Source organism: Lactuca sativa, chromosome 8 (genome assembly GCF_002870075.4).
Source record: "Lactuca sativa cultivar Salinas chromosome 8, Lsat_Salinas_v11, whole genome shotgun sequence".
NCBI lineage: Eukaryota > Viridiplantae > Streptophyta > Magnoliopsida > Asterales > Asteraceae > Lactuca > Lactuca sativa.
Genome location: NC_056630.2, coordinates 285,852,432 through 285,866,018, shown reverse-complemented (window position 1 = coordinate 285,866,018; position 13,587 = coordinate 285,852,432). Strand labels below are relative to the sequence as shown.

General features: G+C 35.0%; 1 protein-coding gene across 1 annotated transcript; it reads right to left on the bottom strand.

The window, feature by feature from the left end:
* Positions 1-1,720: 1,720 nt before the first annotated feature.
* LOC111889926 (plant intracellular Ras-group-related LRR protein 3) lies at positions 1,721-3,244 on the bottom strand. The gene is made up of 3 exons (XM_023886069.2): positions 2,951-3,244; positions 2,537-2,703; positions 1,721-2,473 (listed from the first exon to the last, which is right to left on the bottom strand). Exons 1-3 carry the CDS (start codon positions 3,143-3,145, stop codon positions 1,858-1,860), a joined length of 978 nt encoding a protein of 325 aa, XP_023741837.1. The 5' UTR covers positions 3,146-3,244; the 3' UTR covers positions 1,721-1,857.
* Between the last annotated feature and the right edge of the window lie 10,343 nt (positions 3,245-13,587).

Here is a 13,587-nt window from a genome sequence, read left to right as displayed (position 1 = left end):
AATTACCGAGCTTAACTATATCTTTAGTACTCACCCTTGGAGTACAATATATTCTCACTCACATAGTAGGCATTTCATGCCATTTTTACACGTATAGCTTTTATATAAACATCTAATACACAAGAACACTTATAGCTTTTTATAAGCTTTTGATACACATACACACTTATAGCTTTTCATAAGCCTTAGATACACATACACTTATAGCTTTCCCAAGTTAATATATGTACACACTATAAATATAGGTTATTTGTCAAACATATCAATTAATCAATTACATAGCTGCAGAGCTTAACCAAAGCTCTTGTTGCTCAATCGTGCATCATATTTTCTGTTAAATTCATAAAACTATTAGCAATTCCTTTTTTAAAATCATTTAAACATTTGACATGCTTATACTTTCTAAAATATCCCTTCTTATAATCATACAGATTAGGGATTTACGCTTTAAAATGCTTTGACACCAAAACATTATTATAAAACCAAGCATAGTCACACCTAGTAAATTACTTGCACGTTTTCACATATTATCAAATACTTTTCTATGTACCCAGAAAATCAACATGTACTCACCTGGCTAATTAGTGAGACTAATTATTGTTGTAGCCTCACGCTTAGCACTGCTTTCCAACTAACCACCTTACGAAAACCTATTAGGTAACATACCAAGTTCCTTCGAACTTATATAAATTTACTAGCATGTCTACCTGGATGTTGATTTTTTCAACCATTAACTAAACCTGGTAACCGTTTGTTATCAAACTCATCAAGTCTCATAAAAAACAGCTTAAACCCATAAATTTTTAGCTTGATCACTAACTACCGTTCATCACGTAACTTAGAGTTTATAACCCTTACTAACCGGATTAAGAATCCCACCGTGGAAATCAACTGTCAAACTTACCATTGAGTTCATAATAGCATCATATTACAAATCCTATTAACTGACTTGGGTTTTTAATAACCTTTACATGATTACATTACATAAACATAATAACAGAATAAGAACTAACTGATCTTGTTCGGTGGATCGCATCCTCGTAATCAGTATTATCATACGCTTTTCTTAGCTACGAATTATCACTCAACATTCGAGGTATTAATCGGGAAACTGTATCACCGAGACTTATGATCAGATTCGAGACTTAAGAAGAGTATAGATAAAGCTTGGAGAAGGTTCAAGGTTAATCTAGCATGAACCCTTAAGGTGAGTACAAGTAGTTTTTTCTCAACTATGGGGTACATGGAAAAATAACTTGTTTTGCTTGGAATTGTTGAATGATTTATAGTCTTGCTAGTTGTTTTGAGTTTTGTAAACTATATGAGTTTACATTTGAACTAGAATGTTTTTCAATTAGCTTGGCGTGTTGTTTGCTTGACTTGCATAAAACAAAAGTAGTGTTCATGCATACACCTACAAAGAATTGATATGGGTAAATAGTTAAAGATGTCATAATGGATCCAGCCAAGACCTGGCAATTCGTGTATTCGTGTCATGAAAACGTGTCAGCCACAAATTTGACACGATATGATTACACAATGAGAAATAAGCTTTATCTCAACTTTCAAGATGTATCCGTGTCGTGTCGTGTGTCTCTCACAGATTCGTATATTTGTGGAATTGTCAGGTCTAATTATTCCAAACTAAGGTTGTTAATACCGAGAAATATCATTAATATATATACATTCTAATAAGAAGCATAACAAAGTGACAAAAAGATCACATAAATACAAAATACATATCATAAATATTTCACTCATTACAAGAATTACCATGTTCAACCATTACTTACAACATGATACACACACTTTTTCATTTGTTCTTAAGTAACTTCAAAGATTTTATACTTTAAAATATTACAATAACTGATCCAAGTATGAGTCTTTGGAAGTAGAAGATTTACCTTGTCCAAGATACACATTAACCATGTTGGTTCCCCAAGCCATCCATCCTCCTTGATTCTCATCATTTTCAACCACACGCCTCTGTTCCTCAGCAGCTATATTAGCAAGCCGCCAATTGACCATAAAGCCCTTCACAGCCTCCGTTCCTTCCATTACAATCTCCATTGGAGGAACTACAATCGGGTTCTGATCTAAGTTTAATTTGGTCAGATTCTGAAGTTGACCGAATGATTCAGGAAGAGACTTGATTTGGTTGTTACTGAGATCAAGTTCTTTGAGGTTTTTAAGGTTTGTAATTGTGTCGGGTAACTCTGTCAAATTGCTGAAGTTACTACTCAAGTTCAATACCTCAAGATTTGACAGTTTCCCAATTGAAGATGGAAGGCCATGGAGTTTGTTGAAATGGGCATCTAGGTATTTTAAAGATTCTAGTTCACTAATGGTAGTTGGAAGGAAACGGATTTCGTTGAGGCTGATTGACAGGATTTTGAGGCTTATTAGTCCAAAACCGAAGTTTGTTGGCAAGAATATTAGGTTATTGAAGCTTGCATACAATTCCTCCAATGATCTGTTGATGAATTGAGAGTTGAGATATAGATCATATAATATAGTTGAAAGTTGAAAGAATTACTTGCAAAAGGCGATGCTTTCTGGAATGGTGTTGATCTTGTTGCTTGAGATGTTTAAGATTTTGAGAGATGTCAACAAGCCGATGGAATCTGGTAATGATTCTAAAAGATTGGATGAAACATCAAGCTCCTCTAGTTTCACTAATCCTGCAATTGAATCAGGAAGCACCTGTTTGACGACAAAAATTGTAAAAACTTTTCAAATTTTAGATGAATCCAGAAAGAAATCAAGAGTGAAAGTTCACCAGAAAGTTAACTTGGACATTTTAACAAACAGGTTGAAGGTATGAACAAGGCTTAATATAATTTAGAAGATACAAAAGCATAAGAATCATGATTCGACCAGAACTCAAAAGATTCGTAGATATAAGGCGGAATTGGACATAAAGAATCAAAGGAAGAACTGAAAAAGAAACCTGTAAGTGATTATTGGAGAGATTGAGATGAATTAAACTGGTAAGCTTGCCGAATGCTTCGGGAAGAAACCTTAACTGTTGACTAGAGAGGTCAACGCTATCGATGACCTCCTCCGATGCCTGCTTCAGTATCCTGACAACTTCTTCGTTGGCTTCATCTGATCCATCGTCGTTATCATTCACAAGATCATCCATTTTTTTTATAATTTTGATACTATTGTGAACTCAATCAAGCTCTGATCCCTGTCCCTTTTACTTATAGCGGTCTTTGTAGAGAATTCGTCAAACATTTTGACTTTGACACTGGCGGGCCTCAGTTCACATGCTTCTTAACAAGTTCGAGATTTCGAAGTTTATCCAAAAAAAAAAAAAAGTAAGAAAGAAAACATAAAATCTAAATACAAGAAATATCTACCGATTGTTTATTTCAGTCGTTTTTTCTCTCTTTATCTCCTTTCTCACTGTAAAAAACAAGAGTGAAGAAAAACCACACAAAACACTCAATTATTGTTTTGATTAACTCCTGATACAATAGTAAAACATGGGAAGATACACGTGGCTCATTACAAATCTATTTGTAATTATGTATAATTGTACATGGTGCTTTTTCTGTTTTTCTTTGATAAAATTGCACTTACTCTTTATTTAGTTTTTATGAACACCAAGAGTTCCATAAAATTCCTTAATAAAAAAACCTTCATCAATTTTGGGCTCCTCTTGTAAAATGAGTGTATTAAAATTAGTTGGTATTATCACGTCTGGTTCCGAGATTTCGAAGGCCCTGTGTAATTTAACAAAATATAGGCCCTAAAACATAGAAAACCTAAAATTTAAGCAAACCAATTAGAATTTTTCATATTCTAATACAAAATACCAAGGTTCTAAAAAGCTCGTCATGGCTCCGTCATGGCGTGCCACGGCTCCAAGGCTTGCACCCGCCGTCAACCTTTGTCAAAACGCCGCCTTAACTCATATATATGTATAAAAATGAATAATAGTTGAAAATACATATAAAAATATTAATTATACAGAAAATTACCGCCTTAAGTCACGTCTTACAAACGTCGTGACTCGCCAATGCTCGGAAAAGTTTGAGGTTTGACATTGCCGCCAAGTCACGCCTTACGTTATTTAGAACATTGGAAAATACTCCAAATAAATTAACATTTCATTCAATATAAATACATAAAAAAATAAATTTGTTTCTACACCAAAACAACCATCATTCTATTAATCATATTAATCATTGAAACTCAAATGTGAACTATAACACCTCTTTTCTCTGAAAAAACTATAAAAAAACAAACGAGATCAGAATGCTATAATCAAAAAAGAAAAACAAGAACTTACCTTCTAACTTGCAAGAGTGCAAACATATCTAAAATTAGAAACTTCTAAACCTTAAAGTTGGATTGAAAATAGACAGATTGTTCCATTAATTCTTATGAATTCCAGACAACATAAAACAATAAGAATGAAAACAAAAAAAAAAAAAAAAAAAAAACTAGTTTACTTCTACACAATATAAGAAACCTATCAGTCTATCAGATTGATAAAAAAATGTACAATACCTTTGATTTTTTACACTTCAAGAAAATCTTAAATAAAAAACTTCTAAAACTCAAAGTTGGATCAGTAGGCTGATTATTTCTTCAATTTTCTGAGTTCAAGAAAACAATAATTAGAAAGAACAAATAAATACTTCTAAACATCAGAAATATACCAGATAGATAAAAAAAAAATGTATAAGATCTTTTGATTTTCGTCCCTAGACCTGATCCAAGATTATGATTTTTGAAACCTCACTTCTGATTTTAGTTTGCTTTAGATTTTTGAAGCATGGCTCTGAATTCCGATTCACTAATTTTTTAAGATTTATGAATAAGGAATTAAGAAGAAAGAAGCATAAACTGAATGCTTTATATCCTTATTATTATCGAGGATTGTGGAGTAGAACATCGTTGCTGCCAGCCATTGTCAACTTGTTCTTGTCTTCCCGATGCCTAAATCGTAATCATCATTATCGATAACCAAAACATCGTTTCCTTTTCCCCAAACGTTTATGATTCCCGCTCATCTAATTTCTAATTCTCTCGCTGCCCTTGCATCGTTTCCTTTATCTTCTGATACATCGTACATGGCCAAAAAATTGAAAATACCCTAATATAAAATCTGAAACAAAAAAATAGGCCCTAGATTTTAATAGGTCTTTTCTTAAGCTCACCTTGAACACCCATTGGGCTGGCTCTGGGTATTACTCTAGTAAATATATGTAGTTAGAGCCTTAGAGGATTACTAATTCGACACAAAAATAAAATAAAATAAAATAAAATACCCACCCTTTTCACTCTATGTACAACAAAATAAAGTATAGGAAAAGCTTGGAATTTTGACCGCCCTTTTCGACAAGTTAGTAGTTATATTCTTATATTAAACGTTCATTTTAATAATTTTAAAGTTATCTAATGTTATTCATTTTAACATTATTAAATGTATCTAATAATAGACTTCTTTCTTTGAACCAGAACCCACAAGAAGTTCACTTCCTTTGTACCTATGAAGGTCGTCGAGGAAAACTGGAATTATGTTGCAATAAAATTGAAAGTATCTTGCTATAAAATTAAAAATAAAAAATAACTGAAATAAGCTTGGTATTTTGACTATGAATGGTTGAAAAACTAAAGGTATGTTGCTATAAAATTATTTAAAAAATAAAAATAAATAAATAAATGAAAGTGCATTGCTATAAAATTCTGAAAAAAAATACCACAGGCATGATATTTTGGTGTTACCACTAACGAAAATTTATGGTTTCGCCACTGGCTATGTTCCCTTTTTGGGGGTGAAGAAGGTTTCTTTGTTTTGGGTAAAAGATCATACCCTAGATGGATCCCCAAGTTACGTTTACTTATTCGGTTCTAAGACCAAACATTGAACCAATTTAAATTTCAAAATAACTATTTTTACGAATGCAAGAAAGAACAACATACTTTATTTTTAACCCCAACCGTCCTAGTACTTTTATTTTTAACCATGTAACATCTTGATATCGAGGTATTTTCATTTTAATACCTAAGTATGAGAATTTATTTCATATTAGACATTGGATGTGAATTAATTGTCATTTGACCCAAATGGCATTTTCAAAGTTTATGGGAGTTAGGTACGTACGTTGGGCGTTCCCCTAGGAACGTTGGGCGTAAGTGGCCAGAATGAAAACCCTAATTTTTGGGGTTTGGATCCTATTTAAGCATCTTTAAATCCCAAACCTACCTTCTTTCATCAACCTTCAACCCACCTTCTTCCCCAAACAAACCCTAATCCATTTTTAGAGCATTCTTGAGCATTTTGTGTGTGTTTTGGTAACATTGAAGGAGAGAGGAATGAGAAAGGATCATCTTGGAGGAGTGGGACTCTTTGGATCTAGAATAGCAACATCATTTGGCGTCGTTTGGAAGTAAAAAGCTCTGAACTTGATTAAGAGTTGTTTAGATCTTGTTTAGTTATGAAATGGTTTCCTTTTGATCCCATAAGCTTGGTATTATGAGTATGGACTACTCTAATCCATATAAGTTGTACTTTTAGACGTTTTGGGGCATCTAGAAGCATAAAGATATAATCTTAGTTGTTAGATTCCTTCCATACATGATATACAAGATCTTGATGGGTTAAGTAGTTAGGGTTCTTGTGTTTGGGCACTTAATGTCCATGCAAGACCATAAAGTTGGAAATTTTAGGGTTAAGGACGTTATTGTATGTTTAGATCTGGAATATGGACAAAAGAGCTTAAGGATTGAGCTCTTAATAAGAAAGGAAAGAATCCCCTTGCGAACGTTGGGTGTAGCCTAGGAACGCTTAGCGTTTAAGGTCAACCCAACCCGTTTTATGGTCAAGTTGTGTATGTTAAGCGTACAAGTTAAGTACGTTGGGTGTACCCAGCTCTGTTGATCAAGTTTGACTTTTTGACTTTGATTAGGGTTTGACCAAGTTTGAAATAAGGGTATTTTGAGTTGTATTTGAGATTGGTCACTATTTGATGAATAGATGACGGATAGAGCTAATATTCGGTGCAGAGACCTATTCAGTTATTTGTTTAGACTGAAAGGTGAGTTTTCCTCACTGTACTTGTGGGTCGAAGGCACCAATGTTGGCACATTAGATTATGTATACTGGTATAAAGGATGTTGATATGTTATAGTGATCAGTTAGATCGGTATCCCGGTATATAGGATGTAGTATGAGGTAGTGATTTGTAGATCTGCCTGTTTGTATGTTGACTGGTTATATGTTATCTGTTATGTATATGTCAACATAGTATGGTTAGGTTGAGGTGGTACTGCTCTGTGCGCCTGAAGGGCAAGCTAGACTTATGATGTGGGCTCGAGAGCAAGCCAGATATGAGATGTGGGCCTGAAAGGAAATCCAGACTCATATTGTGGGTTCAGGGGTAATCCAGTCTATTAGCTATGGACCTAATGTATGTTGTTATATGTTTGTGTGTTGGTACTTTGGGGGAAATCACTAAGATTTGGCTTACAGTTTCAGTTTATTGTTTCAGGTACTTCAGATAACTATGTCAAGGTGAAGGCATGATCATGCACATCCTTCGATTTTATGTTATTTAGATTTTGGGATACTCTGATTACCGGAATACACTTTTGAAACAATGGTTTTGTAAACAATTATGGTTTTGGGTTGTTTATGAAAAGTTAAAATTTATTGTGATTTTTAGGATGTTACAAGTTGGGACCAGAGCTAGATTTGAGAGAATTGGATGAACATTTGTGTGAATCCAGACTCAAACTAAAGAACTACAAAAGTTTTAAAAATGGTTTTCAAAATTGTTTTCAAAAGTAACCAAGGAAGGATGCAACGTGTATGATCAGCCAGAGCAAGAAAGTATACCCCAAGTTATCACACTATTATTTGATATGATGTTTATAATAGAACAACATGCTGGTGATAGGCTAGGGATCTTTAGGAATTGCATGATAGAATTGTCTGATGTGTGATGCCTGATAGCCTGGGGTTACTTCTTGTATGGAATTGACATCATTATTGTAGTTGCTTAGTGTATGCATCATAGTTGTACATAACTAAGATTTTATAGCATAAGAATGTTTGGTTTAGCCTTATTTCATGTTCCTTGTTTGGTTGTGGGCTTACGGTAGAACCAAGTATTCAACTGTCTGTAGGATCCAGTGTTATGTATGATTAGCATGCACGAGTGGCTGTAGGGTTGGTGGAAGTTTCATGGGTGAGTAAGTGTGTGAGAAGTTGGTCAGATGAGGCATGATTAGCCACTCTCTAGGGAGTGAGGATATGATGTATGTGTATCCTAGTTGTTGTATTTGTGTTGGTCGGTTGTGATGATCTTTGAGACAAATATGGGTAGGTGTGTAAGGTAGTATGGGCCCATACTACTAAAAGAACAAGACCCGTACGTGTAGAAAGGAAGTCACAAACCCCAAGGGTTTAGTCTCGTCTTGTGATTGTAGCAATGGGTATTGTGGCTTTTCTGATGTGCTTTGGTTTACTTTCAGAATGGTGGAGAAGAAAGGATCAGGATTTGGAGCGGGTGGCCAGGATAGGCCAGGATCGACTGATGATCAGATTCGGGAGATAATTGCCACTGAGGTGGCTGCTTTTGTCTGTAGGTCTATGTTGTAGATGTTTGGGTCTATCAACACTATTATGATTAATCTCTTTTACGGTCAATATGTTTCTCTTTCTGATGTTGTTATTGTTGCAGCTACCGCAACTGTTTCTGCTGCGGGAGTTCCAAGGGAGAGATCTTTTCAGTACCAGGACTTTGATAATTCGAAGCCCCCAAAGTTTGATGGGGTCAATGACCCGATTGTGGCGATGAGGTGGTTGTATGATATGGAGAGTTGTTTCTTTACATTATCTTACCCCTACTGACCAGAAGGTCAAGTGCGCCCTGAACCTTCTCCGGTTAGGGGCGAAGGATTAGTGGAGATTAGTGATTGGCTCTTACACTCCTGAGCAGAGAGTTGTTGTTACTTAGGAGTAGTTCTCGGAGATGTTCTGTACGAGATACGTTCCCTTGGTAGAGAGGAAAATGTTGGCTCAAGAGTATCTGGATTTGAGACAGTGGACTGAGATGGTGATGGAGATCACTAAGAAGTTTATAGAGAGGGCTCTTTTCTACCGTGAGTTTGCTGCTTTTGAGCAGGCTCAGATGACTCAGTACTTGAGTATGCTCAAGACTTATATTCGGCAGTTCGTGTCCACCCAGCGTTATGGTACTCTCCCCGAGCTTCAGGAGGTTGCGAGGCGGCGGGAGATTGAGATAGAGCTTCAGTCAGGTTTTACTCTTGATTAAATCTTGAAACTCTTTCAGGATATTTAAGGCTCCCACTGTCCCCTTGACATATAAGTTTCCCCAGTCAAGAACCATTCCTTGACAAAACAAATATTCAAGGGAAAATGCGGATTCTTATCAAGACTAACACTTCACACAATTGGTCTTAGTTGGTCTTTGTCTCATCCAAGACATCACAACTTACCAATCTCAAATGTACAAGAGTAGAAAACATTTTACTCTTACATTTGACTAGTGTTAATAAATCTTCCTTTATGTCACTCAATGTTACAATCTTGGAGTATGACTCTAAGAATTGTTTTGGAACGAAGTATGACTCATCTTCTCGATCTTAACCAATCCAACAATTCATGACCTCTCTTCTTAGCCATAACAATGCACTAAGATGTCCTTAGAGAATGAATTTGTGATATGGTTTCATAATCATTAAGATGATCATGAAATACGATACTAAAGTACTCTCCCATCCTTTCAGATTTGAGAAACTTTTATCTTTCTGCCTAATTTGATTCTTCTCATTTGTTTTGTCATACATTGTAACCTTTCCAATGTTACAGAATTATACTTAACCTTATAAGTATAATCATATTTACTAATCTTTAGTAAATCACGACAAATCAATCTTTGTGGTGGACCTTGACCAGCGCACACCCAGTGTACCTAATTCCTTAGTCCTTCAATTGACTCACATATACATGTGATCAAAGAATTAGTCTTAATTTTTCAAAGATGAAAATTCTCATTCATCATACAATACAGCTTGTATGATTCCAAGTTTCTGTCCAATTGAAACTTGGGTGATGAAAAACTTTCTTCATTTGGTAAATTCAGACACTACCACAAATGAAAGAATCAAATCCACTTTCCAATATTGCTATTACTGGAAACATATAAGCAACAATTTTCCACAGATGCCATTGTAAGGATATTTTTAAAATAAATAAAATTAAAACCCTTTTTTTCTTTTATTTTAAAACTTTGCGGAAAAACTTATCCTTACAATCCACATGAAAACCTTGTTGTTATCATAAGCAATATATTATAACTCTTAAGCAACAGCTCAAAATTCTGATTGCCGAACCATGCGATCGAAACCCACCTTTGCAATCAGAATCAACATATACTTACTTTAAGCTTCCTATCTTTTCTTTGATTCTTAAAACATCAACATGTGACCCATTCACATTATGTAATAAGAATCTCCAAATAGAAATTTAATAGAGTTAGTCAGTGGACTTTAACTGAAGTAGAGTCAAACTTTTTGACTTGATCAATCTTATGATCTTTTAGGTAAATATGGCAGCTTCGCAATCAGTGCCCCTTCCTTTGGCAACAAAACACATGGACCCTTTGGCACGTGAGACTATCTCAGACTTAGCCTTTCTCTTTACCATTTGGTCAACCGAGTTGACTATGACCAATCCCTTTCCATTAGGAAGAGAAATCTTTTTCTAGATATCCAATGCTACCATTGTCAATGTCCATGTAGACTTGGGAAGTTGTTCTTTTAATCAAATTTTCTTTACTGGTGTTCCAAATCATTGTTGATTCCACAACACCAAGCAAATAGATAAGATCATTAAGGGTCTTGTCATAGTCTGTCTCATAGTAGTCCCAAAGAGACTCACTATGTTACTAAGAAAGTGATTGAACATCCAACTTTCACAAGACTTTGACACCCAACTCTCCCGGCTTGTCAATATGTGATTCTCTCTCCAAGATGTGAGCACACATAGACTATGCTTGCCAATAGGGATTGAGTGACCTTAAACTTGTGGGTTTGGGAGAATAAATGGAGGAGGTGGAGGAAGTGAAGCATGATGTTGAGGGACACCATCTTCAAGAGATTTGGGAAGATCATAGTTGTCTGAACCAGACTCTATAATGGGAGAAAATCAAGTTAGTTGATTCAAAGTCCTTAATATAACACCCAATATGAAATATTAAGGCTAAGACCCAACACAATATTTTATAATTTGGAAGAGGGATGCCGTAATCCAAGCTATAAAATATTTGAAGGTAGGCGAATGACGATTCACCAATTTCCACCATGAAAAACGAAATAATTTATTTGGTTTTAATTGGATTTGAAATTCCTAGATCTTTTGAGATTCATTGAACTTTTCAATGGCATGTTTCAATCTCAAGTGTGCCCTCTCAAATTTTGTGACTGGGATGCCGAGGATCACAAAACAAGGTGTGAATAACCATACCAATTCACTTGGTACCCTTAATATTATCACCCAATCAATGTGCCGGTTAACCACACACGCTCCATTGATCTATGACAAACATTAAGTCACCCTTCGTGATCCTTACTAGTCCAAGTTAGTGTGTCGGTTAACCACACACGCTCCACCAACGACTTGGTAAGGTACAAAGTGTGAATTCCATGGGCTAGCACTAAATTCACATTTTTTTCCTAAAGTAACTGAGATTGGGAATTAAATAAAAAATATTTAGTTACTTTATAATATTCATTATACTTTTAATGAGAATTTAAAGTCATTGTCCTACCCGTTCGGCTAACGACTCTCCACCGATCAAGCAAGCGGTGGGTGAGAGTGGACACCCATTAAGTCGCCATTTTATAGGCAACAATCTTATACCCACCTTATAGACCGGCTTCGTGAATGAGGCCTACTAACGGTAAAACAACTTGTTCTTATACATATATATAATAATTAACCATTAATCTTATAATAGTATAAGGGTAGAATTTTAACTTTTAAAACTTCTAGGGTATGGAATTAAAGTTTGTGTGAGACTTTACAAATTCCAAAACTTGAGGGCAAGTTTTGAACAATTCATAAACTTTTGGATATTCATAACTTATGAGTTTTAATTAAGTGTTTAATACTTTTAATGAAGAGTCTCTTGGAAATCCATAACTTGAGGACAAGTTATGGAGTCCATAAAAGCATTTATTAGAAAACTCTTCAAGAAAATGTAACTTATGACTTCTTAAGAAAACATTTAAAAGAAAAAACTTTTGGAATTCCATAACTTGAGGACAAATTATGAATTCCATTAAAACACATTAAGATCAAGAATTAACTAACAAACAATTTGCAAATAATTCCTATGATCTAACAAAACTCATATGAACATGAACATCCACATCAACAATTTCAAGAATCATATAAACTTGAAATTTTGATTATAACTTTGAAATTGGTCCACCATCATCATTACCACATCAAAAACAGGTTTTATGAGTCCAAAACAGTTTAAGGTAATGATTCTAGACCAATTCCAACACCAAAACTCGAAGATATGCTGTCTGGGGGTCCAACTCGTCGAGTGCATGAACCAACTCGCCGAGTTGGATGAATTTTGTCTTGGACTCGTTGAGTCCCTTCATGGACTCGGCGAGTCTGCTGTGCAGACAGCATAAAATCTTCGATTTTCAGCAATTTGCATCAAGTATTCAAGAAAACAAGTCTAGGCTCTGATACCACTGTTGGGTTTTGAGCAATCTAACACTTCCTAAGTGTGCATGCAACCCTAATAAACCTTGGATCTATGTTTGTCTAAATACATGCAAAATAATAATTTTTCCAAGGTTCATAACCTATCTAACATGGCATGGGGTACTTTTAAACATAAAAGAATTAGATGAGATTACATACCTTTTGATGATGAGTTCAATTCCTAAGGAGTTTGAGGGCCAAGCACCAATAGTGTGAATGCCTCAAATGGAATCACAAATCACCACAAACTCTTAGAAAACTTTGAGAGAGTGTATACACACATAGAAAATTGGCCACACACTAACACACATACTCCAGTAACACTAGTCACACTAGTGGCCATTTCATGCAACATAAGCATGCTTATATAGTGTACATGATTAGGGTGAAACCCTAATAACCCATGACCTTTCCTTTTCCAAGGATCCATGGATCATCCATGGACTTCCATACAAGCCTAACCCATTAACAAATGAGTGTTAGCCCACACCATATAAAACCAATAGCCCACAATCTAATTAGTCTTCCTTTTAATCTCTAAATTAATTCATAATTAATTTAAGACTAAGACTAATTAAATAACATGACTTCATATTAATATATTATAACTTATAATATATTAATAAACATATGTGTATAACTCTCATAAAATTATCCATAAATAGTTTGGATGAAATGCAAACCAAATGGACCATGCCGGGTCGGGTCAAGTATATACCAAATAAGTTATGGACTTAGACACCTTATCCAACACATACCAACAAACAACTAATGTTATGGGCCAAATCATATTCTTACAATTATTGTCGAGGGCCAAA